The 26884-nt window shown below is 42.8% G+C and overlaps 1 protein-coding gene across 7 annotated transcripts in view; it reads right to left on the bottom strand.

The window, feature by feature from the left end:
* Positions 1-1321: 1321 nt before the first annotated feature.
* The window catches only part of PUM1 (pumilio RNA binding family member 1), a 50242-nt gene continuing 24679 nt past the window's right edge, over positions 1322-26884 (bottom strand). For 3 of the 7 annotated variants that reach the window (XM_081920512.1, XM_081920510.1, XM_081920511.1), the window contains exons 8-22: positions 26548-26641; positions 24386-24502; positions 18137-18288; positions 15482-15620; positions 15173-15316; positions 12747-13037; positions 11910-12146; positions 9801-10065; positions 9144-9273; positions 8899-9033; positions 8036-8173; positions 7149-7274; positions 5486-5607; positions 4389-4581; positions 1322-3107 (exon numbers count right to left, since the gene is read on the bottom strand). In XM_081920512.1, coding sequence (XP_081776638.1) covers positions 2976-3107; positions 4389-4581; positions 5486-5607; positions 7149-7274; positions 8036-8173; positions 8899-9033; positions 9144-9273; positions 9801-10065; positions 11910-12146; positions 12747-13037; positions 15173-15316; positions 15482-15620; positions 18137-18288; positions 24386-24502; positions 26548-26641 — 2415 coding nt within the window. In that variant the 3' untranslated portion in view covers positions 1322-2975. The remainder of the gene's footprint in view (positions 3108-4388; positions 4582-5485; positions 5608-7148; positions 7275-8035; positions 8174-8898; positions 9034-9143; positions 9274-9800; positions 10066-11909; positions 12147-12746; positions 13038-15172; positions 15317-15481; positions 15621-18136; positions 18289-24385; positions 24503-26547; positions 26642-26884) is intronic. The other 4 variants (XM_081920516.1, XM_081920515.1, XM_081920514.1 and 1 more) reach the window with 4 other exon arrangements.

Genomic DNA, 26884 nt, shown 5'->3' on the forward strand with positions numbered 1-26884 from the left:
ACTTGGCCCTCTAGCTGTTTTGGGACTACAACTCCCATCATCCTTAGCTAACAGGCCCAATGGTCAGGGATGATGAGAATTTTAGTCCCAAAACAGCTGGAGGGCTGAGTTTGGGGATGCCTGATGTAATGAATGCTATTGGCATGTATTTTTCTCTCTCCATTCGTCTTTTATCATCTCTCCCCCGACTCTATGCTATAAGTCAGAGCTTTCCAAACAGTGCTGCGACATGTTAATGTGTCACGTGAACGCTCCTCCCCGGGCTGGAAAGGGGTTAGTTTAACCTCCGGTTTGCTAGTAAAACTGAATTACCATGTCACCAAATGATGCATGTCTAAAAAGTGTGTCACCAACATGAAAAGCTCTGCTGTAAGCCCTTGAGTATTTTGACAAAAGACAGTATGTGTCAGGGGTTCAGGAGCAGAGGGACAGGGAAGGGAGGAATTAGAGACCGAGGGAGAGGAATCCGAGGGAGAAGTCAGCGATGATAGCCGTCCGAGGTCTCTAAGTCTCTCCAGCGAATCAGAGGATTCACAGAAAGGGGCTCCCGTGATCAGAGCAAGGGGGTTGCCAAGGGGAACACCCCAGGAGGGAGGGGCCAGAGAGGGCTCAGAGAGCAGCAGCTGGAAATCGGGACCAGCTTCCCCACCGGAGAGCAGTAGGGGGGAGGAGCCCCAGGCATCGGGAGCAGGCAGCTCTCCGTCAGCGGAAGGACAGGAGTCAGGGTTAGCCACGCCTGCATCAGAGAGCGAGGAAACGGTCAAAAGGAAGGTCAGGGGCAGCGCACGCGCGCCAAGTTCAAATGTACAAGAGGGTGGCGCCATAAGCAGCCCGGAGAGGGAGCCGGGTCCCAAAGCCCGCCGAAGAGAGGGGGAGGAGTCCGAGGGGTCCGCATCCGAAGCGTCCAGGAAGGAAGGCACCCAGGGGGGTAGTAGGACCCAGAGGCGGAAGGAGAAACGCAGAAGGTGGAGTAAGGCTAGAGTGTTGAACTGGTGTACAGGGGGCGGAGACTCAGATGAGGCTTCGCTGGTCTAGGGTCTAGACGTAGAGATGCACGCTAGGGTTTGAAAATGGGAACTAAACTTCAATAAAGACTTTGTACAGTTCCGCTGGCTAGCGTTGGTCTTCTGTGAGCTGGGACCTGGAGGCAGTCTCTGACAGTATGTAACCGCAATTAATAAATATTCCATTACAGAAACTACTCAGATCTTAACAGTTCCCTCAAATGACACTTTTCAAGTCAGAAAGAAAGACAGACAAACAGTAAGAATATTTTTGACCTGGTGCACTATATTGAAAATATTCAAATGAAACACAAACCCAGATTCCAAAGTTCTGTATTTTTCAAAATAAAGATCACACATTGTTTAGAGACAATCTACACAAGAGTTACAAAAAATAGTTGCCCAGGCATAAGCATACACAGGTTTGTTAATTATACACATATGGTTACAAGTGTGCTTGCAAAAAGGTTCATTGGAAATATACACAAGGCTCTGTAAATGTACACCGTGTAGTGTTACAATTCTATATTCAAACAAGGAAAATTGACAGTATGTTACATTCACTTACAAGTAGACAAAATGCAAAATACAGTTTATCTTCTGTACAAAAAGGCAAAGTGATTCACACTTTACAAGGTGAAAGGGGAACTCTGATTGTAAAGGAATACTAGGGGGGGTTGTACTTTTCTGCACTTTTTTACTGCCACAAAATAAGTAAAACATTACTTTTTCTTTTTAAAGAGTCAAATAAACACTATTTTTGAACTGAATCATTTGTGTAGAACATTTAGAAAGGATTGCTACTCTCTTGACTAGGTGACAAATAAAAAACCAAGCATTTCTTTTAAACATTAACCAGGCTGTATAAAGAGAACATTTCCTTCAAAAGAAAAAAAAATTTACTTCTGGTTGAAATTACAATTTACAATATACAACACTATATGCTACGACCATAAAAGGGGTGAATATACACTGAAATGCACAGGGTTTGCTAATTTATTTTCTTACCAAAAATGGGTTTATGTTGATTCAAACTTCTCCACATTTACATTACAGAGGTTTACAAATGTACAATTGTACAATCAAAAGTATGTTCCACTACTAGGGTACATTATAGATACAGATTAGACATCAAAACAAGAAAATACTACAAATTTTTATATATGCAAAGTCTACACCAAGTATACACTATATATTTATAGAAGCAAGACCAAAGTTGAGTTGGATTTTTTTTTCTCTACATGCTAAATAATAATAAAAAAATTGCCTCCGTGTTAACAGAAGAAACAGGAGTAGGCAGTAACTACACACCCACTGTCTACGTTTAAAAACTTCCTTGGTGTGTGTTCTCTCCCGATATTTACTGCTAAGCTTAATTCTTTAGCACGTTAATACTAAGAAAAAGGAATTTTAAAAGTCTCTGAAACTTAAAAACTTATCTTAATCGAAGCTTTAGCAAATTGATTTTTTTTTTATTTATAAACTGTTAAATGCAGATTTGTGCAATTTAACTAAAACTTTATACTTCTCTTTTGAGTTTTGACTAAAAGAGAACAGAACAGGCATTTTCCAAAAAAAAAGCTCTGTCTTTAAGGTAGAGGAGTTAAAAATGGGCATTTCATTTAAATTCAGATTAGCCACCCTGAAAAGATTCCATATTTGAAATAGTTACATCAGTGAACAAAAAAAATGTGGCTTTCCATGTACATCTGTTGCCTATGTACAAGAATTCTATACACCACTGAAACAGCAGGGCAATTAAGTATTTAAAAAAATAATTAGTACATGTTATGCAGAATAAAATTAAAGAAATTTACAAAGGGTCTTTTTGCCTTTTTTCTTTTCTTTTTCTTGTAGTTCTCACGTCTATGTTGAGCAACCATGAATATTTTCAAAGCATATATTGGAATATGAGTGGTTGCTGGCTGTAAATTCCAGGTGGTCACTGGCTCTCTTCTGTAGCTCATTGTTTCAGATGATACCATTTGGTGGTCCACAAATGGGCCCGAGGTCAACCCCGTTTTTCATGTAGTACTTCTCCAGCTTGGCCAAGATGTGTTTTCCATAGGTGTATTTGCGGAGAGTGGCAATGTGGGGCCGGATCTAGAGGGTAACAAGAGGGTTACAGGCGTTTAGGAACAACCCATGCAAATGATGCTTATGAATCCTGAGTAATATGCAGAGGACCACTCCTGTAACCAAAGCTATAGGTCATGTGATGAACCCTACACACGATTCTGAAACCGAGAAATGTTTGCAAACTGAATTCCTACAGGGTGGATTGCAGACTGAATCGGGGCACAACGCCTCTGAAGAAAAACAAGAGGTAATTTGCTGGGGATCCTTTGTTTCTATTGTGCATTCTAAAGAAATCTGCAACAAAGCCCTTGTTTTCTTCTGCACCAAGTGTGTACTACAGCTATTACGTTTCCTGAACCTAGTTCATTCTCAAGTGCTATGTAAATGTTTCAAGTGCTCATTAAAGTCAATTAATATGCCTGGGATTGCATAAACACGCTTGTGACACTTTAAAGACCAACTGATTTATTGCCGCGTAAGCTTTCAAGGTCTAGAACCCATTTCATCAGATCCACAAAAGGCTTCTGTCGCAATAAACCAGTGCTGCAAGGTGACTTCTGTGTGTGTTCACTGTAAAAGACTATCCCTCTGGAATTAAAAACAACAACAACAAATCTTGTGACATGTTAGACAGCAGCAAATGTATTATGGGCTAGAGTCCGTTTCATCTGATGCAAGTGTAATAAAAAAACGCACTTGTACTTCTGTAGTTATTTATTGCTAATTTCCTCACTAGTTACTGCTACTGACAACCTACTAAGTGTGATTTAGAGGGGGGGGGACTGAGGAAAAACTAGTTTGCCAATGTTCATCACTCAGAATAAGACCATCTTTCCATGCACCTGTATGCGCTGTCTCCTCCAGAGCTGCCCTGTGTTGTTCTAAGTACCTGTAGAGACTTTGCCCTTGTGGCTCTTCCCGACAATGTATCATTTGCATTAACATACAAGCAACACCCGGCCCCTTGAGAGTTGAAGTGCTTTTGAACTAAATAGCTTTTCTCCCACCCTCCTTATGACAATGCACAAGCAGAATGATGCAAAATAAGCAAATGTGTAGAAATTTGCTTGCCTTGTATTCATTTATGTAGAGTTCAGGACTCAAGTCACCTTGTTAAAGGTGTATGTAAAATCTACAAAGAAGACAGAATGCTAGCGAGAGAGAGAGCAGTGAGAACTTTTACTTCCCTGGAACAAGAGAGTCCTCCAGGCCTCTTGGCTGGTCTCTCTAGGACTCTTTCTTCACCTCCCCTGCTCTCTCCCGGCTTTGCTCAGTTCACTACAACTGGCCAGGCCAGCCGCTTACCTTGTGCATGACAATCTTCCTCTGGGCCGGCTCTGCCACATCAATCATTTTCTGTACCACATAGTTGGCATACTGATCTTTCATCATGGTGTATAAGGCACTGTGAGGGCCATCGTTCATACTACACACCTCGTCAATCAGCATGGCACGCTCAGTGCGGGAGGCGTGCGTAACACACTTCTCCACAACGTTGCTGCAGCAAGGCAAAAGGGCCACAGGTTATCTGGAATACCCAAGCACAGCACTCCAAAAACACAACCACATGCTTCCCAAAGCAGAGAGAAGTTTTATACTGGATCAACAGTATATATTTTAACATTTGAATGGTGATACTAGCAGCTCCACTGCTGTATGAGAATGCAGAATGGGTAAATAATAGAAATGGCCAAGGCTGACTTTAGTCTTTAGGATGCCTGAAGCTGGATGCAGACGTCGTTTCTCGTCTCCCTACCGCTCATCAAAATGCATCTGCCGGTAGCATTTGCTAATGTTGGCTCACTGACATTTGAGGCAGGGGTAGCGAAGACTTGATGCATCCACAAAAGGGCTGGAAACAAGAGGTGTATATACATCCTAGCGCAACTGCTTTATGCCACAGCACATGTGCACACCAGGCACCTTCAACCAGGAAAGCAGGGAAGGAATCACAATGCACAAATCTGTTCTCATAGCTCCAAGCCATTTTGGCGATACCATCTGAACTAAGCCAGTAAGAACTTCAACCAAGACCACACATAAGCTTTATATTCAAGAGGTTCTTTTTATTTTATCTCTCTCTCTCTCTCTCTCTCTCTCTCTCTCTCTCTCTCTCACACACACACACACACACACACACTCACACACACACACACACACACCAATGAAAGCTTGCACCATGGCTAACAATGGCCACTATTTAGCAGCTTTGGTAAACAACTGGAAATTAAGTCTCCTATTCTGTTCACATCACACTAAGAAATCCTGTTCTAGTTTCTGTCGTAATTCTTGTTTTTGTAATGGTACACTAAGCTGGATTCTCCCCACACCCTCTGGTGTAATCTAGAGTTGTGTGTGTTTGCCATGTTTAGAAAAAGCACACCACAAGGAACACACATTACCTGGCAAACTTATGCTGACTCAGGACCAGCACATTGCCTCTAATTTCGGCCACGATCTTGCTTTTATCTTCAGGTCGCCCATGTTCAAGTACATGTTGGATGACATAGTTCCCATACTGATCCTGTTGGGCAGACAAGCAGGAGCACATCAGCTCTAATAGAACCTCATGTATCAGAAGTCCTTAGAACTTGCATTGTTTTTTTCTTTCTTTCTCTGTGACATTTGCACTCTGCCTTCCCACCATAAGGAGCCACCTTCAAGGTGGCTTACAAACACAGCAAATGACAATAAAACCTCATAAAACTTTTTTTAAAAAATAAAATAATAAAATTTCAACACACAAGAAAGAATCAGGAATAACAGAGTGCTCTGTAAAACTCACCAAAGGCCCAGGTAAATAATACCATCTTAATTTGGTGCCTAAAAGATAGAAGAGGAGGTGCCGCAAATATTTCTGGAGAGGGCAGCCTACAAATGGGGCACCATCACTTAACAGGCTCTGTCCCATGCCACCTCCCACTGCCTAACCCCCCCTAAGGCAGAGGCAAATGGAGTACAGCCTCTTTCAGAAGATGGGCTTAAGGAACAGAAAGGTTTACACACAAGAACGGTTTGTTGGATAACCTTGTCCCAGCCTGTTTTTAGAGCTTTAAACCAGTATTCTGAATTAAAACTGGGATCAGACTGGGAGCCAGTGAAGACCTTTAAACACCGGTAAGATGGTATGAATACAGTGGAACACAGTTAACAACCTGGTGCTGCGTTCTGGAACACCAAAAGTTCTTAACGCTCTTCAAAAACACCTAAGGACATAGCCAAATCCAGTATTAATAACCCACAATGAAAATGAAACTACTGGTGTATATGGGAACTTGTTTACGTTCAGCCTCTCCTTCTCAGAGCTCATGGTGGCATAGAAAAGCTCCCCAAGTTGATATTTCATACAATTACAAATATAAACATTACCTTATATTTTACCCTAAGCATAACTTTTGGCAATCTGGTCCTAAACCATACAATGTACACACATTTTGCATCATGGCAAGAGACTGCTAGTGGCCTTGTTCACATGTGATTGTAAACCCAATCGTAGTTTAATTATGAACACTCCACACCTCCACCCCAAGCCCAGGTTGCATTATATTCAGGGGTGTGATTGCTACTATTCTGTAGAAGCACATAAATGACAGGACAGAAACAAACTGCAGAATGTGGTATAGGGTACAACATTTGGCTTCCAGAATTCAAAGCTTTTATTTGAATTTCTAGTCCTTAGGAGCTGTGAATATATGCTTGTGAAGCAAGTGAGCAATGTCGGCTGGATTCTGCATGCTGTAAGCTGCATTTTTATATTTTATGAAATAGCGGGTTATAAATTTTCAAATAAAAGAAAGAAGCTGACCGAGGTGGCCAAGTAAGAGCATATGCAAGTCATTCTGGGAGTGTTTTAAAATAACTTTGGTAACAGAGCTGCCAGCCCCAAACGCTCTCAGAGGGCTTGTCTAGCTTTAAGGATATTTACAGAATGGAAGATTCCACCACAATCCCAGCACTGTGGTGTGATAAAACAGGCCCTGGAAATCTCTAGAGTCTATTCAAGCCTTAAAAGGCACAAGAGCCCCTATGGTTTGCAGGCAACCTTCTTTTACCCCCAAGCACTACCTGCACAAGCTGCTCTGTGTGTTGGTGAAGCTCTTCCAGGATGGGGAGAGTCTGCTCAGGTAGACAGTGCTCAAGGATCCTCTGAATGACACGGCAGCCATATGGATGGGTAGACAAGGCGAACACCTGAGTTCAACAGACACGAGTGAGGACAGGGAAAAATTCCTTATACTCAGAACAGCCTAAAGTTCAACAAACTGAAATATTCTGCAGGACATAAAAGGTTTAGAATATGATGATTATTCGGCTAGAGTGAGGCTCTGAAAGCTGTGAAACAAAGCCTGCTCCACTTCAGAGCCTTTATTATAAACAGGCAGGTGTAGCTGAGAGTTTAAGATTGTCAGCCCAGCTTTCAAAAACCTTTTCATTGCCCTGATGTATAGGTATCACCATTTAAAAGTTCGTGCTGAGTCCAATTCTGGAAAAGAGAAGTAGCTCTTAGATAGGAGAAGCCAAGGGTCTCCTGGGTCACAAATGGGTTCATGAGAAAAAGATAATGCTGCTATACACCTGCTATAGCCTTTGCTCCACTAGCTTTCCTGAAAGGAGCTCCTTTGCTGTTCTTCATTGCTGGAACTCCCTTACAATATACACATTGCTACCTTTTAAACATTGATCAAAATCTACCTCTCCTATATAACTTTGGCTTCAGACCTTCAATTTCAGCAGGGAATTAGGAGCAAGCTTAATAACATTAAAGTGCAATACTCTCTTAACACCTGTTCCCCGGGGAAAATTCAGAGTGGGGTTTTGGGGTGTAGTGTTCTCAGGTCTTTTTGGCTCACATTGCTCTGTCAAACAAGGAGCACACTATAGATTCTTACCACTATAACCACAGCATCTTACAGAAATCCCCCCCCCAATACACAGCCCCTCAACACACTTACCTGCCCCTTAAACGCATCAATGATAAACTGCAGGGACTGGGGCTGCACACATTCAATGCACTTCTGCACAACGTGGTTCCCATTCTGGTCTTTCACACACTTCAACACGTGTCCATCCAGTTCCCGGACCATCTCGTTCTATGGAAGGAGGGACAAAGAGAGAGAGAAAGAGAGAGAGAAAGCACCACCAGAATCGCAACTGGCAAGCAACACAGGGGCAGTGAGAAGCTGCCTTGAACAGGCTCAAATCAATTCTCCATCTAAACCAGTATCATCCACTGGCAGCAGTTCTCTAGGGTGTTAGGGAGAAACAGCCCTTTCTTATCATCTGCAAATTGATCCTTTTATTCAACCTAGGGCCTTCTGCGTGCAGTGAAATGTGCTCTACCACTCAGCTATGGCTCCATCCAAGGGAAGGAACATTTCCATCTATTCTTGCAGTTAGCAAGGAGAAGATTTCCATAGCATGCTGTTAATCTGTGGGGCAGAAAGCAAGTTGGATCTCTTCAGCTGCTGTTCCTTCTGACTGAGAGCTAGCCACTGATCAGCACTTCTCTGATCCGAGAGAGAGAATCCAAAAGTAGAACATACTTTTAAAAGTTCCTTGAGAAATGTTTTCTTCAGTAAGTTTCTGACAGAACTCATCTGAAAACTCACTCACAGTATTCCTCTCAGCCCTGAATCCCTAGCCTTGATCTCTGCAGGTTTATTACTATTTGCACACTGAAAACAGGTCACAGAACAGATGCACCATAAAAACTAAAAGAACAACACACACACACACACACAACAAAGGACAACAAGGTAACTCAGTTGAACAACAACATTCAACATCAAGTAGTAAAGTTAAAATGGAAACTTACAATTACCTGCTGGTCTGGAGGGATAAACTCAAGAGCCTTCTGGATAACTCTGCAGCCGTACATCTGCAAAGCCAAGGAGAGGACATGGCCACGGATACGTTCTGCCAAGGCAAGTTTTTGTTCCAGGCTGCCAAACTAGAGGAAATGATAACATACAGATTAGAATCAAAATAAGATTGTCCTCTTATTTTAAGATGGAAGCAGTTCAACTACTAAATATAGTTAGCATCGTGGATATGACTCACCTCAAAGAACTTTTGGATCACATAGTTTCCAAATACATCAACCATCAGCTGATAAGCTGCCTGTAGGATTTCATTAAATACAAGCTGCCGTTCCGCTGGGGTGGCACGTTCCAGTTTAAGCTGGATAAATCTGCAGAGGTTGCAATTAAAAAGAATGGGTTTATGGTTTTATCTGAGCTGAAATTTTGACGAAAGTCATTCAGCTGCCTCACATGCTTAATTGAGGATCAGCTGCAAACTGGAGAAGAACCACAGAGATATTCTGGTCTAACCCCCTGCCCTCTGTATAAAAACTCCATGCCTATTTTAACTCAGATGAGTTGAATTAGAGTATGCCACTAGCAGAGAGCTGAAGAAAACAAGCCCAACACATCCCAGTGCCTTCCACAAGAGGCATTAAGACACATCCCTAGATTCCCTGCGGATGAAGGGTCCTGGCTGCAAGGAGGTTTCTAAACACCATCAGTTGAACATGCTAGGAAGCCCCCTTCAGACCTTCTCCTTCAACATGGGAAGGCTGAAGTGGAGTGAGAATGCCAGAGGTCACTACTACAGGTAAGGTTGATGTTCATATGCCCACTTGTCCCTACATACCTGTGAGCGTTTGTGCAAAAGGGCAACCCTGTGATTTGTTCTCAATTAGCTTCCCCATCTCACCTGGATCCATGCTGATCCTGGGAGAACTCCATGATGTGCCCGGCAATCTCCCTCAGCTGTAGGTTCGGGTACCGGTTATTACGGAAGTCCTCAAGCAGCCTGCTGCGACCAGAGGGCATGACGTCCGACATCCCATAACGCACACGTGAAGGGAAGAGTGTGCTGCTGGGGCTGAAGAGGCTGGAGGCACTGCTTGCGCTGCGATACTTGGCTTCAGCTCCAGGGGCAGCAGAGATGTAACGGCCACTTCCGTTTGGAAGCCCTCCTGCAAAGGGACCGTGATTTTAGTTTTAAAATCCTTGTCGAAATACTACAGTAAACAGGGAGCTGACTGGAAAGAATCAGGGCTGTGAATACAATGTATGTATTAAAAAAAAAACAAAAACCCAGGCTGCAACCAGGGCAGAGCATACTCTAATAAGGAGAAATCTAAACATTGCAACCCAAAAATTGCATGGCTGACTGTTTCAGACTTTTGCATTCACTTCCTCTTTGGCACCTATGGAGAGGGGATCAAGTGCTTCCACTTTTAAACTAACCATACTCCCTCCTGATACTACAACTCAGGGAACTGTCTTTTGTTTATACTATGGTTAGTGTGAAAAAGCCAAAATCAAGCTGCGTTATAGATTCCTGTTTGTTCTTATTAACCATAGTTTAACTATAGTTCCTGAGTTTGGACATTACCGGGAACTGTAGTTAGCCTAAAAGAAAAAGCTTATTCTCGTCTGTGAAAGAGAAGGTGAAAGTGCCTGAGTGACAGGGGTTGCTGTGTCTCATTCTTGATACCACCTTACATCTTGAAGAATGGGTTTAAGATGCACCTATTACCTCTTGCCCAGTGTCTGTCACATTTTTGCTTTAAAAAAATGCAAGGGTGGAAAGCTTAATGAAGCTCATTATAATGGGACACTACTCCTTAATGTTAGCTGCACGTCATGACATGTGGCACAGCATATTATTTCAGCCTGCAGCATGATTTATTAGAAACACACGAATAAGGCAATATAGTGCAATCAATTTGTGAGTGGAAAGGCTAGGAAAGACCCTTGCCTGAAATTTTAGAGCCACTGCCAGTCAGTGTAGACAACACTGAGCTAGATGGACCAATGGTCTGACTCAGTATAAGGTGCTTTCCTATGCTTCTGTTTAAGGATTAACTTCTATAGAAACCCACCCCACAAATACACAGATGGCACTTCCTCTTTGTCATTCATGTAAGTCCAGATTATTTTCCTTACAGTAGATTAAGTGCAAGAAATTTGGAACATACCATGTGTGTGTGGTGTTGTTGTAAATAACTCGCAGTAGTTTCTCCACAACAAGGAGGACATGAAATGATGGCAAAATATTGAGAAAATCATCTAACAAGTACATTTGTTGCCCGGGGGGGGGGGGCAACCAAATGTGCTGCTTCTTAGAGCCTGTTTATTCTATCATGTCATGCAACATGGACAGCAGGTTTAAATTTTAATTTCATGGAGGATCAGAAAATCTATTAAACCTTTTCAAAAAATTGAATGTTTTCCATAACTTGTAACAGGGAGATTAGGCTATTAGTGTGAGGTGACACCAACGATTATGAATATATGACATTCAATTTCTTTTAGAATATGCAGACAGCAAGCCAAATAGGCAACCACAATGGTTAAGCAGTACTTTACCCAAACAATGGGCCACAATTGAAAGCATAGGTTTTTTTGCCCACAAACACAGCCCCTTCACTATGAGCCATGATTAAACCAGGAAGCCTCTAACCAATCACAGTTTCACCGTTTCATCTGACCTTGGAAATCATGATTACCAGGCTCTTGGAATAAGGTCAAATATTAAGCCAACTTAATATTGTGGTTTAATAACCTGCCTTCTTCCAAAGCTGGTAATCATAGTTTCCTGGTTGGAACAAAATGGAAAGCTGGTTAAATCAGAGGCTTTCTAGTTTAACTACAGCTCAGAGCGAAGGGACATGTGGAAACAAAAAGTTCATACATAGCTTGTTCTTGGCCTATCTCCTAAGCGGAGATATGATTTTCCCAAACTGTCGCTCAAAAGCATGAAGACAGACATCCCTATTTCCACCCCAGAGCAACAGCAGTAATACCCCCTTACCAAGGTTTAAACTGGAAGAAGATCCGTGGGAAGATAAGGGTGGTGGTGGAGTCTGAGAATGCCCAGGTCCTTGATTAGGCAAAGGCATGCCAACAGGCCCCGGAGAAGAGGAAAACCCAAGGCCATTATAAAAACTGTGCCCAATAGGAGTCAGGTTGCTAGATGTCCTCTTGTACAGGTCACTGCTGCCCGTTAGAGAGTCTCGGCGAGAGCCACTGCCTGTATTAGAGTTTGCAACTGCAAAAGGAAGAAATGGGAGGATAAATCTGATTGGGGAATTGAACAATTGGAAAAGGAAGATATGGATATTAACAAGGAGAGGTACTACGCTTTGGCCTAGGAGAAGTGCAAACAGAAGAAATGTGGAGATATTTGAACATGACATTTAATAACTCCTTAAAGTTAACGGGATGTCCAAGATGAGTAGCTTTCTCCTGCTCCACATTTTACACTGACATTTAGTGGAGAGCTGTACGAAACAGTGGGAATAATGCAGGGAATAATATGGAGGAGAGCTGGCTCCAAATCCCCATTTGGCAATAAAACTTACTGGGGGGCCCTGAGCTAGTTATTGCAGGACAGCTGTTTAGAGAAAACAAGGAGGACCATATGGACTAGCACCCCTAAGCTCTTTTGGAGAAAGGGCAGAGAAAGAAAACATTCCTTGGTACATACGTAAGGCATGTGGCAACTGAAACCATCAGACATGATCTACAGGCAGTAGATTTCTGCTACTGGGTATATCAAGGGCACAACGGTTAAATTTCTTCAGAACTGATTTGTTTGTTCTCGCCCATCACACACAGCCCTCCCCTTCAAGACAACCACAACTCCTACCTGCTGTTCCAAAGCCTCCCAGCGCAGACCCCAGTGTAGCACCAAGGGAACTGCTGCTCCCAAAGCCAAGGGAAGTGTTGGCAGGCTGGGCAGAGCCCTGAGAAAAGAGCGAGCTGCTCTGGGAATTGCTTGTTAGGGAGTTGTTGCCATAGAAGGAGCTGGATGCCAGGTTGCTGGTGGGCTGCTGCTGTGGCTGCGGCTGTTGAGTCCCTAGAGGGCGAAATGGTCCATTGGTCGTTCCTCCTAGACCGCCAGCAGCACCATTTGCTGAAGCGGCAGCAGCTGCAACTGCTACCAAAAAGAAGGAAAAAGGTTTTTTAAAACAAACAAAATGCAATTTGGGAAACCTGCTTATAGTGCGCTCCCGTTTTACATTTGCATCATCTGCACATCATCACCTGTCGTTTACTCCACAAAACAGGTCAGACACCATTTCCACCTAGCACCTAGGTCAGCAATTCCCAGATGTGCCGCAAAGCATAAACGTAACAAATTATAAAGGTTCCCGTAAGCCTGAAGTTAGAAAAGGCTGACTGCAACATCTCCACAAGGATTTACTGCTCTGACCTCTCTCTTTTCAATCAGCCTCCACAGAGGAAAGCAGTTATGTTGCCTCTCTTAAATCAAGGGTTGCCTCCTTTCCTTTGTTATCAGTTCTGAGCTCGCTCCATCCCAGGCTGGAGGCAGCACTGCTGGGCTGCTCAGAGCATAAATAGCTCTTACTCTTTAGCATGCTAAGAAGCAGATCTCTGAAGGCACAAGTGTGCCTTTAATTTCAATTTGAGGTAAAACGTTAAAGAAACAAACCCCGAGATACAGATTTTTAAAAAAATGTTGGAATTTTATTTTTGTTACCTTGGCTTATGGCAGCCTTCACCATCTTGTTGCCCTCCATGCGTTTTGCACTACAAACTCCCATTACCCCCAACCATTGGTCATGCTGGCTAGGGCTGATAAGAGTTGTGGTCAAACATCTGGAAGGCACCACAATCTCCACCCCTGTCTTAGTTGCTACCAACAGTGCATGGACCAGGCTTGGTGCGGAAGTCCTGCCAGGAGACCTAGTCTACTGCCATAGACTATTAACATGCATTCACTTCTCGCCAGGAGTCCTGATGTACTATTTTCTCTGTTTTCCTTCAAGTTTACTTCAGGAAGGAAAAAATGGCTCAGGCGCAGGCATTTCTGAACTCCGCTGCAAATTCTGAAGCTAAGAATTCATCTAGGTTGCCTGCTATTCCCCTGGCAAACCACTTCGTCTGTCTAATGGTCCTGCTGCTTCTCTGGCAGTTTTCCTAATGCATATGAAGAAAACTATTATTAGCTTCTCTCTCATTAGCAATTGGCTAATGCATCTTGGCTTGATTTATGGTCAAGGTATGTTGTTTGCCAGTTTGTGCTCTTTTCACCTCTGGTGGTCTTACTAAACCAGGTGCCCCTCTCCAGATGTTTTGGACTACAATCCTCTTTGATCCCATTGGAAATGAGCCATGTTTCCAAAACATCTGCAAAGCACCAGGTTGGTGAAGGCTGCCTTACCGTCTCTGGCTTTTCAATCACACCAACATTTTCAGGTACTTGCTTTGTGTTTTGCCATTTCCAATTTGTAGCAGTATACATTTTACGTAAGCCTTTATTGTATTGGTCTTAAATAAGCTCTGGATGTAATGAAAGGATTTAAAACCTCCCAACTGTCTTTTTTTCAGCTTTCCATAAAATTACTGCCCTCGTTCTGAGACATCCCTTCTTCTAAAATTAAATGTAACTGTATTAGACTGTGTATACAACTGACCGCTCACACTGATGCAGCTTTTGATGGCGCTCCTCACAAAGTGGTTCAGTTGCTTTTACACTAGGATCCTGGGCAGCACTTAAGGTTAAATCAAGGCCTCACCTTTTCCTTCCTCTCTTATGTACATTGATTTATCATGTCTAGAAATATTGCCCATACTCTTGACTTCACATTTGTGAGGGTAGTCAAAATCACAGCTGCAACATTTTCTGCTCTGGCTGGGCCCTGGGATGGGGCCAAATGGTGTGGGAAGAAGCGAAACAGCTCAGTCAGTAAAGCATGAGCCTCTTAATCTCAAGCTCGTAGGTTCAAGCCCCACATTGGGCAAAAGATTCCTGCATTGCAGGGGATTGGACTAGATGTCCCTTGTGGTCCCTTCTAACTCTATAATTCTACACTATTTTATTTTAGCCATGTTTTTTGAACCACAAAGCTTTAGCTTGTGACTTTTTAGTTTAGTGTGCGCTGCGCCTTCCTCCTAGACATGTAAAAAGACACCACCTTCAATGTTCAATATAATTTGAATTCTATAGGAGGGCCATTGCTTCACTGGATTTCTAATACACTGACTGTATCAATCACGAACATACGGAACTACAGGAAATCACTGCTTCCCTATTATAGGGAGACTTACCTGCTTGTGCTGCTGAGGAACTGATGATGACAGGAGCAGGGGCCACTAGTCGTACCGGAGCTCCTAGGCCATTCCTAGCCCCTGTATTCACCACAAGAGTACCTGTTTGGTCATAGTAAGCTGCAGGAGCCAGCACTGGATAACCTACAAAAACAGGTCAATTAATCGTATTATATACTTTACATAACACTACTGTCTTATTAAACGCAATGCCCCCAATGTGCCCGCTGTCCACCGCCCCGGAAAAAAATCTAGGCTCCTTTTAAAGCTTAGGAAGATCTGCTGCTACAAGGAACCAAAAGCTCCTACCTGGCATTCCTGCTGCCAGCCCCTGCCCAAAAGCAAGAGCTGAATTCACTGCTGCTGCAGCCACTAATGAGTCAGTTTGCTGGCCCTGTTGGTTTTGATTTGGTGTCAAAGGGCGCTGGCTGGCTCCTCCACGGAGAACCTAAGGCACAGAAAGCAAATGGAGTTATGCAATCCTTATAGTTGGTTAGCCACAGTGGTCTGGGAATATGACTGCCAGTGGCTACTGCAAATTTGATTATGGCAAACAACAGGAAAAGCCTCTATAGTATACACCAAAGGTTTCATACATTCCAATGGCTTTTCAATGGCAGCACAGAGAAACAAGAGGGTGCCACTTTCAAAATAGCTTGTCTGCATTCTGTGCTGCCATGCTACATCAGCGTCATAGGTTGGAGGGGACTGCAAACACACACACACTCTCCACTAATCATTCCCAGTAAAAAAACCAACAACTTTGTAGGGTACCAAGTACAAAGAAGAAAACACTCACTGCCATAGAGAAGGAAGTGAAAAAGCAGCCTCATTGGTTACTAGGAAAAAACAAACACTGGCTACCAAGCGCTGCCAAAATGTGTGAACTATTGACTAATTGACAATTAACAGACCGAAGCCCGCAATTCTACAAACTTCTGGAAGCTGGTCTAATTTAAAATACAGCCTGAACTTCCTTTGGCAATGAATAGCAATAAGCTTACTGTATTTTACTTCAGTTTTACCGAGGGAGGTCTTGCAATGGCTATGGAATTTATTACCTTCTCCGTGCTATAAAAATATATTCCTAAATATGCACTCTTGTCTTGGATATCTCAAAAGGGGGCGGATGCATTTTCAATGGGCAAAGGAAGAAACTGGCAACTTTTAACATTGTTGCTGCTTTCTGTTTAAGAAGGTCCAGCTCAGCACACCTGAGTACAAAGCAAGATTCTCATTACCGAACAGCGTTCTCAGTGAGGGCAAGAGTGTCATCACTGCCAGACCTTTGAGGACAACTGGGGTGGCCAAAGAAAGATGCTCTTCTCCATTACTATACACAAATACACATATACATGTTCTACCTGCCGGCTTTCAGTAACCTATCCCGTTGATGCTACACTAGCACAGCAGGCACCAACCAACCCCAAATGCCTGAAACAACCCTACCAGGTCCACGGTCCCTAATACTGGGACCATTATTAAGACCTGATTAATGAGCAACTTTCAGAATTTTTATTATTACTTTCACATTGCAGATTTCCCTCCAAGGAACTCAAGATAGTGGTATAATTAACCCTCTCCCCTCCTCTCTCACATGCTTTTATCTTCTTAACAACCCTGTGAGGTAGGCTACACCGAGAGACTACAACTGGCCGACGGTCACCAAAAGTGAGCTTCAAGGCTGAGTTGCGATGTGAATGGTGTCTCCACAGACCTAGTGCAACACTGTTAACAGCTACAACACACTGGCTCTGCAGTACTCTCTTGTAGCAAGTTCAGAAAAAATGGATTCTGATTTGCTAAATTGATCTTGAGATGTTTTTGCTACAATGTAACCGTAATCTACATTTTGCAATTTTAAACCCACTTCTAGTCGTACTCAAGTCTTAAGGGTTTACGAACTGTCAGCACACACCCTCTGCTGCCACCTCCACCTCAAAGATTTCATCTCTTCCCTGGAGGAAGTATTCACAGCTTTTTCAAGTCTCTGCTCAGATGAAGAGCCTTTAAATCCCCTCCAAGGTAAACCAGGCATGAAAGGGCAACCGTGTATATTCATTTGTGCTTCTGCCCTGTTCGCATAAAAAGCGAATTTCTTTTTCTACATGAAATACAGCATGCAAGTTTGGGAAGTGAAACCGTATCTTAGCTCCTCGTCCTTTCCACACTGTGATGCACTGCTTCAAGCACTTTTTGACCAGCTCAACTTCAGTACAGGAAGTGAGACAGATTGCACAGGGAAAATGCCTGAAGCAATGCAGCTCAGCAAGGTATGGAGAGGGGACATAATTTAAATTCCCCTCATTTGCATGCTCCCCTTGATGTCAAAAAAGATAAACTCCTCCTCCTCTATAGTTTATGTGTGAATGGAGCAGCCACATTAATGAAATAAACACAACTGCATTGTGATATCTAGGTGCCTCAGAAGGCCCCTTTGCCCCTTTTCCAATTTGCCCATTGATTCTTTGGAGCCTGGAAATCAGAACTCCACATGAGTCGCTAAAGATGATCTACCCAGCAGCCAACAACTGTGCCTCTCAAAACACCACAAAGCCACCCAAAACTTTTGGAGCATCTAATAGGGGTTTAAGACAGGAATGGGGAACCTGTGGCCCTCCAGGTATTATTGGGACTCCCACTTCATCTCTACCCCAACAAGCATGGCCAGTGGTTAGGGATGATCACAGCCATGGTCCAACAGTGCCTGGATAGCCACAGCTTCCCCGTTGCTGGTTTAACAAAACACATCACAGAGAATCTACCTCCTTCTTGACTGGCCCCAAGTTATGCAGATCAACTAGGACATATGTAAAGGGAGCAGGGGCAGCCTAAGTACTTTAGGCAACAATTCCGCTTCCTCTTTTCAGCTCTTCCTGCAGCAAGAAAGGCTCATGTGTGCCTGAAAAAAGGCTGTAGACTCAGGCCAATTAATGGCTGGTGCAAAAGCGCACTGGTGCTCACCTGTTGCTGTCCTTGCTGCGTCTGCTGAGCGGTCTGCTGATTTGAGGAATTTGTTGCAGCTGCGGCAGCAGCAGCTTGCTGTTGGAAGAGACTGGCAGGATATACTCCCCAGGGAGCCACTCCGTAGTACTGATGAGGGACAACTGCAGGACCTAAAATATCAACAGAGGACTGACTTTATCTCCTGCTGGTGCGTTTGCGTAATTCATTAACAGAACAAGAGCCTTGAAGGGCTAGTGGTTTTGCTTACTCCTCCATGGTGGGAGTAGGGGGTGGTGGAATAACAAAGCTATAGCCGCCATTTCCAATGGTCTGCCACTTTCGGCAGAAAGAGCACTGCAAGTCTTTCAGAACATCATCCACCTGCTCAGATAAAGTATTTCACCTAAGATGCTTGTGCTTCCCATTCATCCAATTGAAAAGTTCTAATTTGGACCTAGCAAAGCTATTCTAGATCATAAAGCTTTTCAGATCACTGTATGTTGACTCAGAAGTAATGTATGTACTTTTCCTACTAAGCCTTTAAACCTTCTAACAGACAGGATGGTCTTATTGGTGCAAATATTTACAATGCCTTGCTGGCATTACCCCTATCTGAGATGCATGAATAAAAGGTGGAGAGTGAAAATATATGTGTGTGTGTGTGTGTGTGTGTGTGTCGTTCTCATACAGAAATTTTAAAATGCAGCTTTTTCTAGACATTCACACACTTTTCTGTTGCTGACATTTGACCAGCTCACCATCGTACAAGTCCCATTTGTCTCTCATCCTTTTCATGGTCAAGCACATTTTGTCAATTTATGCCATTTTTCTACAGTTTGTTCAGCCAGCAAGTGGGCACTTTTCAGCAGCAGCCTTCTTCAGTCCTTAAAAACCTGAAGCACCCCATGCTGTACTTGTATTGTTATTTCTTCTCTCAACCATTTCACTGGAAAGGTCTTTGCTCCCCCACCACCCTCCAATGCTGCTGTTTAGCCTGGCTTGGTTCCCAATTCAGCCTTTGAAAAGGTGCTGGATGGCAGAGCTTTGTATCATTCTCTGGCTATTGCTTGTCCAAACTGCTGCGCGGTGACATTTCAGCATCTACTTATTTATAAACATGCTACATTGCAGGTACTGAAAAAGTTTTCTTGCAGTTTATCATAGAAAGCCACAAATTTCCAATTGTTCCCCAAATCTTTCAGGGCAACAAGAGAGGGGAAAAAAAAATTTTTTTTTAAGTAAAATCTGGTTTTGATTTATTATTTTTTTAAAAACATAACCACCTCATGTTCATTTAATTAGAATAGCCTGGGAAATGAAATCTAAACACAGTACTAAGGGATGGTGTAAAGTGTGTGGATGTCCTTAATGTGTCTCCCCCCCCCCCCCCCGGAGATCAATTATAGCTCTTCTAAATGGGATTTTTGCTGGGACTGTAGCACTGGAGAAAAGGGTTAACCTTCCACCCATGTGGCTGTTGTTTTAGACATTTGAAGTAAAATACACATTAAATGCATTCACACATTTAATGTTATGCCTAGTTTGACTCAAAGCCTACACGTATAATGACTTAAAACTATAGCTCCAAATTAAACAAATTGAGCTAAAGGTCTTTCCCTTGTTAACAAGAGATCACAGGGAAAGAAAATATACATTTACAGACTGTCAACATGCATATAGATATAGAGGTGATCTGGCTGATAAACAATAGCTTCTGACAAAATAACTCACCAAGGACTCCTGCATAAGCTTAGCAGCCAAGGAATAAAAGGAGACGTTCTCTTGTGGATCAGGAATTGGTTAAGTTGCAGGAAGCAAACAGAATGAATAAATGGACAGTGCTCTGAATGGAGAGATGTCAAAAGTGAGTCCTCAAGGGACTGATATTGGTACCTGTCCTTTTTAACTTGTTCATAAACAATCTAGAGTTAAGAGTGAGGAATGAGGCGGCCAAGTTTGCTGATGATACTTTGTTCAGGGTTGTTAAAACAAAAAGAGATTGCAAAGAGCTCCCCAAAGGACCTCTCCAAACTGAGTGGGCAGTAAAATGACAAAAGCAAAGCAATGTGAACAAGTGTAAAGTGATGCATTCGGGCCCCAATTATTATTATTTTTTTTCATTTCATGGGGTCTGAACTGGCAGTGACTGATCAGGAACAAAACCTTGGGGTCACAGTAGACAGCTCGATGGAGATGCCAACCTGGTGTGCCCTGAAAAAGGCAAATTCCATGATAGGAAATTCAAGAAAGGAACTGCAAATAAGAATGCCAATATCATAACACTGTTACACAAATCTACGGCACAACCTCATTTGGAATACTGTGTATGCTTCTGGTCGCCTCACTTCAAAACGGATATTGTCAAGTTGAAAAAGGATCAGAAAAGGGCAGCCAAAATAATGGAGATGGAACAATTTGCCTAAGAAGAAAGGCTGCAGCATTTGGAACATCTTACGTTTTGGGGGAAAGTTGAGTAAGAAGTAACATGATAGAAGTGCATAAAATTATGTACAGCATGGAGTGAGTGGATAGGGAAAGGTTTTCCTTCCTCTCTCATAATACGAGAACTCCTGGACATCCAAAAAAGCTTAATGTTGGAAGATTCAGGACAGATACAACTAAGTATTTCCTCACACACCACGTACTATGGAACTCATTCACCCAGGAGGCACTGGTAGCCACCAACCTAGATGGTTTTAAAAGGCGATTTGACAGATTCATGGGGGAGAAGGCTGTCAATAGCTTCCTGCCATGAGGGCTATACTCTGCCCTCCAGTTAGGAGGTAGCAATGCTTCTGAATATCAGTTGCTGGACACCATAGGAGGCAGAATGCTCCTGTGCTCGAATCCTGCTTGCCTGTTCGCCACAGGCATATGGTCTGTGGCAGTAAGAACAGGATGCTGGATTAGATGGGTCACTGGCCTGATCCAGCAGGCTCTTCTTCTGTTCTTATGTACATCAGTTTGATATTGAAGGTCAGGGACTAGTCGGTCATCACAGAAAATGGGATCCAGAATATGACTTCAGAAGAGGACATCCTGTACCTATCCAAGACAATCCACTAAGCCTGTTTAATCTCTAGGTGATCCTATTCTCCTATCTTACAACCTCTAACTAGCCATGATGTAGTTTAAAAACAGAAACAGTGCTTTTCCAAGAGAAGAGAAATAAACACATTTGTGTTATTGTTTGGCTTCTAGACAGACATAAATATTCATAAACTGAAATCTATGTTTTGAAATAAGAGTGTCTCCGTGGAGTAATTAGCATCTAGCTACCACACTAATATCTGACACAAGTTGTGAATAAAGCTTATTAAAGAGGCAATGTTTAACGTGCCATTTGCTAAAACAGTGAAAAACATTTTGTTGTTGTTGTTGTTGTTGTTGTTGTTGTTATACAGTTAACATTTGCTTGGATAATGCAGACAAAAGCCCCTACTTGATCCATAAGACCAGGTTATGTCAAGCAACTTTTGTTTAGGAAGTTATCTGAAGTTTAGATGGAAAGCTTGATTTTAATTAAATGAATAAAAGATCAGTACATTTCCCATGACAATTTAAGCCATGATTTAAAATCACCTAGATTTTAATCAAACTCCTCCCATCCCCATCTGTGGCTAGATAAATGAATTGCTAATGCTATTTTTTTCAGATTACCTGCGTGTTTGACTGGGGTGTTAACAGTCTCTAATTAAATGAGCTGTTGTTACCAGCTGTGCAGAGTATCGAATTAATGTGTGTGTGTATGCTGGAGCGAAAAATGTAATTTGAATTTACTGAAGTAACTAGCTTGCATTGACTGTTTCTAAAGAGGGAGTTGATAATTTGGTTTTTCCTGGCCAGAAAAAGAAAAGAGATCAGTAGACAGAAGCTGAAAGCACGCTTTTGAACTTACTGCACTCATTCATTACATGCTTATGTCATCTGTCTTACATGAAGTTCAAGGGTATATGAATAGTTCTACATCCTCTTTTATCCTGGAACCAAGGCTCTTCCATTTTGGTGGGAATGTGAACCCAAGCCTGCCTAGCTGAAGTTCAACACGCTGTCCCGGAGCTGGATAACCTGTAGTCCTAAAGGTGCTGTTTGACTACAACTCCCATCAGCTCCAGCTGACATGGCCACTGGATAGGGATGGTGGGAGTTGTAGTCCAACAACAGTTAAGGAGGGCCACAGGTTCCGCATTCCTGCTCTACCAAGTACACCACACTAACACACAAGCTGAAGATTCATGGCTGAGCAGGAGTTTCGATTCAGGCTCCAAATAACCAAGGTCACCACTCCACAGAGAGGTTAGGCTGGCCTCAACTAGAGCCAGGGCTTTTTCAGCTGTGGCTCCGATCTGGTGGAACACTCTGTCACAAGAGACTAGGGCCCTGCGGGACTTGACATCTTTCCGCTGGGCCTGCAAGACAGAGCTGTTTCACCAGGGCCTTTGGCCAGGGCACAGCCTGATTCCCTCCTTCGGCAATCTTCGCGGAGCTCTGAATTAATTTTATAATGAATGATTTTAGAGTGTTGTGTTGTACTGTTGTACTGTTTTATTGTTGTTAGCCGCCCTGAGCCCGGTTTCGGCTGGGGAGGGCGGGATATAAATAAAATTTACTACTACTACTAGGAATTCACACAAAATCTCCCACGTAGTCATGACGACAGCACAAACTTCTCATCGTCAAAAGATGATAGATCTTCTGGTGGGCACCAGATTGTATTGCCATTATACTGCCACTTCCCCATAACTCCAATTCCAGGCTTCTCTAGTAACATATGTATTACTAGAAGGGAAGAGAAGAATGAGCAGCGTTTATCAACCACCACCGGCATCTATTCAAGGAGGGCTTCAAGATAAAAGTATGCATCTCCTTAAAATAGTTTTAATATTGCAAGTAGGTGAAAATTCATGTCTGGCTCAGAGCAAATGAGTACATACAAAAAGTTCTCATTACAGAATCAATGTTCTCAGTGAGGGCAAGAGTGTCATCATTGCTAGACATGAGTAAACCAATTGATATAAAGATAAATAGGGCCTGAAATAATGGGATGGGCCTATGTCATGGTAATTCTACAGGTCCTTGGCCATGTTCCATGAAATTTCCTATATTTAAACACATTTTGGGACAGAGCCATGTGAGAAGTGCCACGCTTTCACACCTCCACTTTCCAAAAATTATGAAAATGGCGTCCCAACTGTTGCTGCCTCAGAATGGGGCAGAAATAGGTGGGGTTAATCATGTGCTCCTTTTTTCTATTTCCAATTCAGGTTCAGCTGCTCAGCCTCCAACCTAACAGCTGGCACTCAGGGTATTGCAGCAGCATAGGCCACTTTCCCATGCACCCTCCAGCCTCTGGCCAGCCCCAGAGCTTCAACTCCAGATATTTTGTCTGGATTAGGGAAAGTAGGAGAGCAGGACCCCCCCCCCAGCAATTGGAGGCTTTTTAGAGGATGCTCCCCACTTCATTTCAGTTATGCACGCGGAGGCCCAGAACAAAACCTGTGCTTAAGTGGGGAGACGCCTGTATAACAAATAAAATAGCCCCGTGGCCCCAATATTTAAAACGTGGTTACGAAAAGGTCATCACAAGCCCTTTATAAAAAAAATCCCCTCTACCAAGGCAATCCTGTTATTGTTTCTCATCTCCCAGACCAATTTCGCAAGAGAATATTGATGAACTCATACCATCTAACTTATGCTTTAAACAACGTTGCGTATCTGCTGGACATCCATCTGATATTTCATTTTGAAAGGGGATACTTCCTTCCCACAGAAGTGCAACAGTATACAGTAATGGGGTGGGGAGGGGTGGGGAGAGAGAGCGTTAACCCCAGCTGTCCAAGCCTTGTATGACTTCCCTTTATTATCTTAAGCTTGCTATGGTTTCAGCTGCTTAAGCTGTGAAGACGCTCAAACGCAAGAGAGCCCTTGCAAGCAAGTAAGACCTACATGAGACCCAATTCACAGGGTCACTTTTGACATGGTGTTCAGTAGCAAAAATTGAGCCAAACAACCATGAGCAGAAGAAAAACAGCGCTATGATAGGTTGTTGCTATAACAGGTCAGTTCTACCGTTGTTCTCATGCTGCTACTTGTGCTGCAGAAGCAAAACATCTTTTGGTTCAGTTTTATGCTTTCTCATCCAGTGCTAAGCTGCAAGGTGTAAAAACTTTCCACCCATGAACAGGAAACTCCCCCAACTTACAGCATTATATATACACAGATAGATATTTTCAAAAAAATAACCATGCATCTCATTAAGCATCTCACCTAACGTTGCAGCTGCAGCAAGCCCTGCCGCATAGGGGTCCGTTCCTGGAGGAGCAGCGCTGATGATGTATGGATTGGGCACAAAGGCAGCAGGAGCTAAACCTGCTGAAAACATACCTGTCAGTAAAAACAAACTTGACTAGAACTGCAACCCTACCAAAACATGAGTGTGTGTGTGAGAATTGCGTGTGTGCGTGTCTTGGAGATTGAGCCGATTTATCTATCATGGAAAAAGACACGGGTCTAAAATTTGAGCTGTAAAAGTCAGAAGCTTCACTCAGAAAACAAGCGATTAGGGTTGCCGCCTCTTAAGTCTATTAATTTCCATTGACTAAAAAGGTAGCCATGATTAACTGGTGGGCATGAACTGAAGGTGGCAAGTGATGTCTTGGAGGAGTCATGCCCTTCCTCTTTTGTAAGAGAATGCCTGTTGTAATACATGTGTACATCATTCAAAAGGAGAGCATTCCCCCCCCCCCTTTAGAACAGTACCTCCCAACCTGGTGCCCTACAGGATGTTACTGCGGCTTCAAATCTCATTAGCTCCAGCCAGCATGGCCAATTGTCAGGGATGATTTTGATGATGGCTCAAAATATTTAGGGGGCACCAGGTTGTGGAAGGCCACATTAGAACAATGTTGTTGTTTTTCTCTCATCTGCAGATCTAATTGAAGATGATACAATTTACTGACCAAGGTTTCTTTAATCAGATGAGAGCATGTACAATATACAAATTTTCACGTTCAGCTGTAAGACGTTGAAAGCTTCCTAGATTTTTGTGTCAGCTCTGGGACGCCGTGAAATTGAAAAGATGAAAACCACTTCATAAAAACAAAAATTATTCCAGGGATATCTGGAAATTAGTCACAGCAAACATCACACTAGCATCACACTAACTACTTCTACCAAGAACCTTATTACTCGTGTGTGTATCTTCCTTTGTGACTCTGAGAATTCTCTTAGAAGAATTCAGAACAATGCAAAGGCATATTAATAATAGACTGGAGAAGTAGGAAGTCCTAAAACAGACAGGATACACACACTGGCAGGATACAAAAAGAAGCAGGGGGACACCATACGGGGACACAATATGTGCACACTGTGAGGCATGCTTTCTTGTGAAGCTGTTTGCACCTCGGAGACAAGCAGCTGTGCAGTTTACAGAGAAGCTTGCCTCTTCAGGAGAGAACATCTGTAGGGAAGTTAGGGGGCAAAGCTCTCGGTGTGAACTTTTCTCTCAGGCATCCACATATCCCTTTCTGGGACGCCAACAATGAATGCAAGGAATATTAAGTGGCAAAACAAAATAACTGAAGGAAAAAACAAGCAAACAGATGCCTGTATGCCCTTGCATATACATTTCAAAATATGCATGACAACATATATAAATCTTACAAAATATAGGTTAAATGGTCTTTTGAAAATCTAGCGTAAAATAAATATAATGCAACACTGAAGCTCTTATAATGGAAAATTGTACTGATCACAATTTAAAAGGGAATGTAAACCCTGGAGGTGGAAGTGATTGTTCTTACTTACAGTGTTTGGGTCAAACCCAGGAATTACTTATTTACTCAACTCTCATTATTAATTGCAAATATGGACGTTTGCCCTTCGACCAAACGCCCATATAAGCAATTACATGTATATCCATTTTCTAATGGTGCAAAGGAAAGAATGTGAGAGCAAGGTAACAAAGAAATGTATTCAACCAGTTTTGTTAGGAGAACCAGAAATAATGGACATCGCTAATCCACATTGTTGGGTCTATTCAAAGAGGGCTTTCAGGAGAAAAACACGGAATTATTTAACTACAACTGGTTTGAATATTGCAAGTAGCCCATTCATGTCTGGCTCAGAGCAAATGAGTACTTAAAAAAAACTCTCATTACAGAACCAATGTTCTCAGTGAGGGCAAGAGTGTCATCATTGCTAGACATGAGTGAGCCAAAAATATGATGCTCACACCCTGCCAGAGTTACAAGCAGTGGAATCTCAAACCTTTCCAACCCCCAATCACACCAACCCAAGTTCCTATATTACCCCTTGCGTTACCCTTTCAAAACAAATGAATGCTGTTTTGAAAGAAACTTGGAGAAATGCTGATGATCAACAGAAGGCAACCTGGACTCTACTGATAAACAAGGGACTGAAAGACTTACCTATGTGCGGTTGATGAGCAGCTGCCAATGCATATTGCTGTTGTTGTGCTGCTGTCAGTTGCTGAACAGCGAGTGCATTCGGTCTTTGGAACAGCTGAGAAATCAAATTTAAAGATGTGTTTTACAACTCAGTTAAAATTCTCAGTTGAAAGGTAGTTGTGTGAACTTTTCTACAACTGGGCTAAACTTGGTAGGCACCAGGCCTAGGTCATCCAATTAAAGCCTAGTCGGAAAAGATTCAAAATGTGTCTGGCAGGTTATTTTCAATCCAGTGCTGTTAATGTTATGAATGTTAGCACCTCGTTGCCTCAGAGGGTCACAATCTGCTTAGAGTTAC

This window comes from Podarcis melisellensis, assembly GCF_964234715.1.
Source record: "Podarcis melisellensis genome assembly, chromosome: 8".
NCBI lineage: Eukaryota > Metazoa > Chordata > Lepidosauria > Squamata > Lacertidae > Podarcis > Podarcis melisellensis.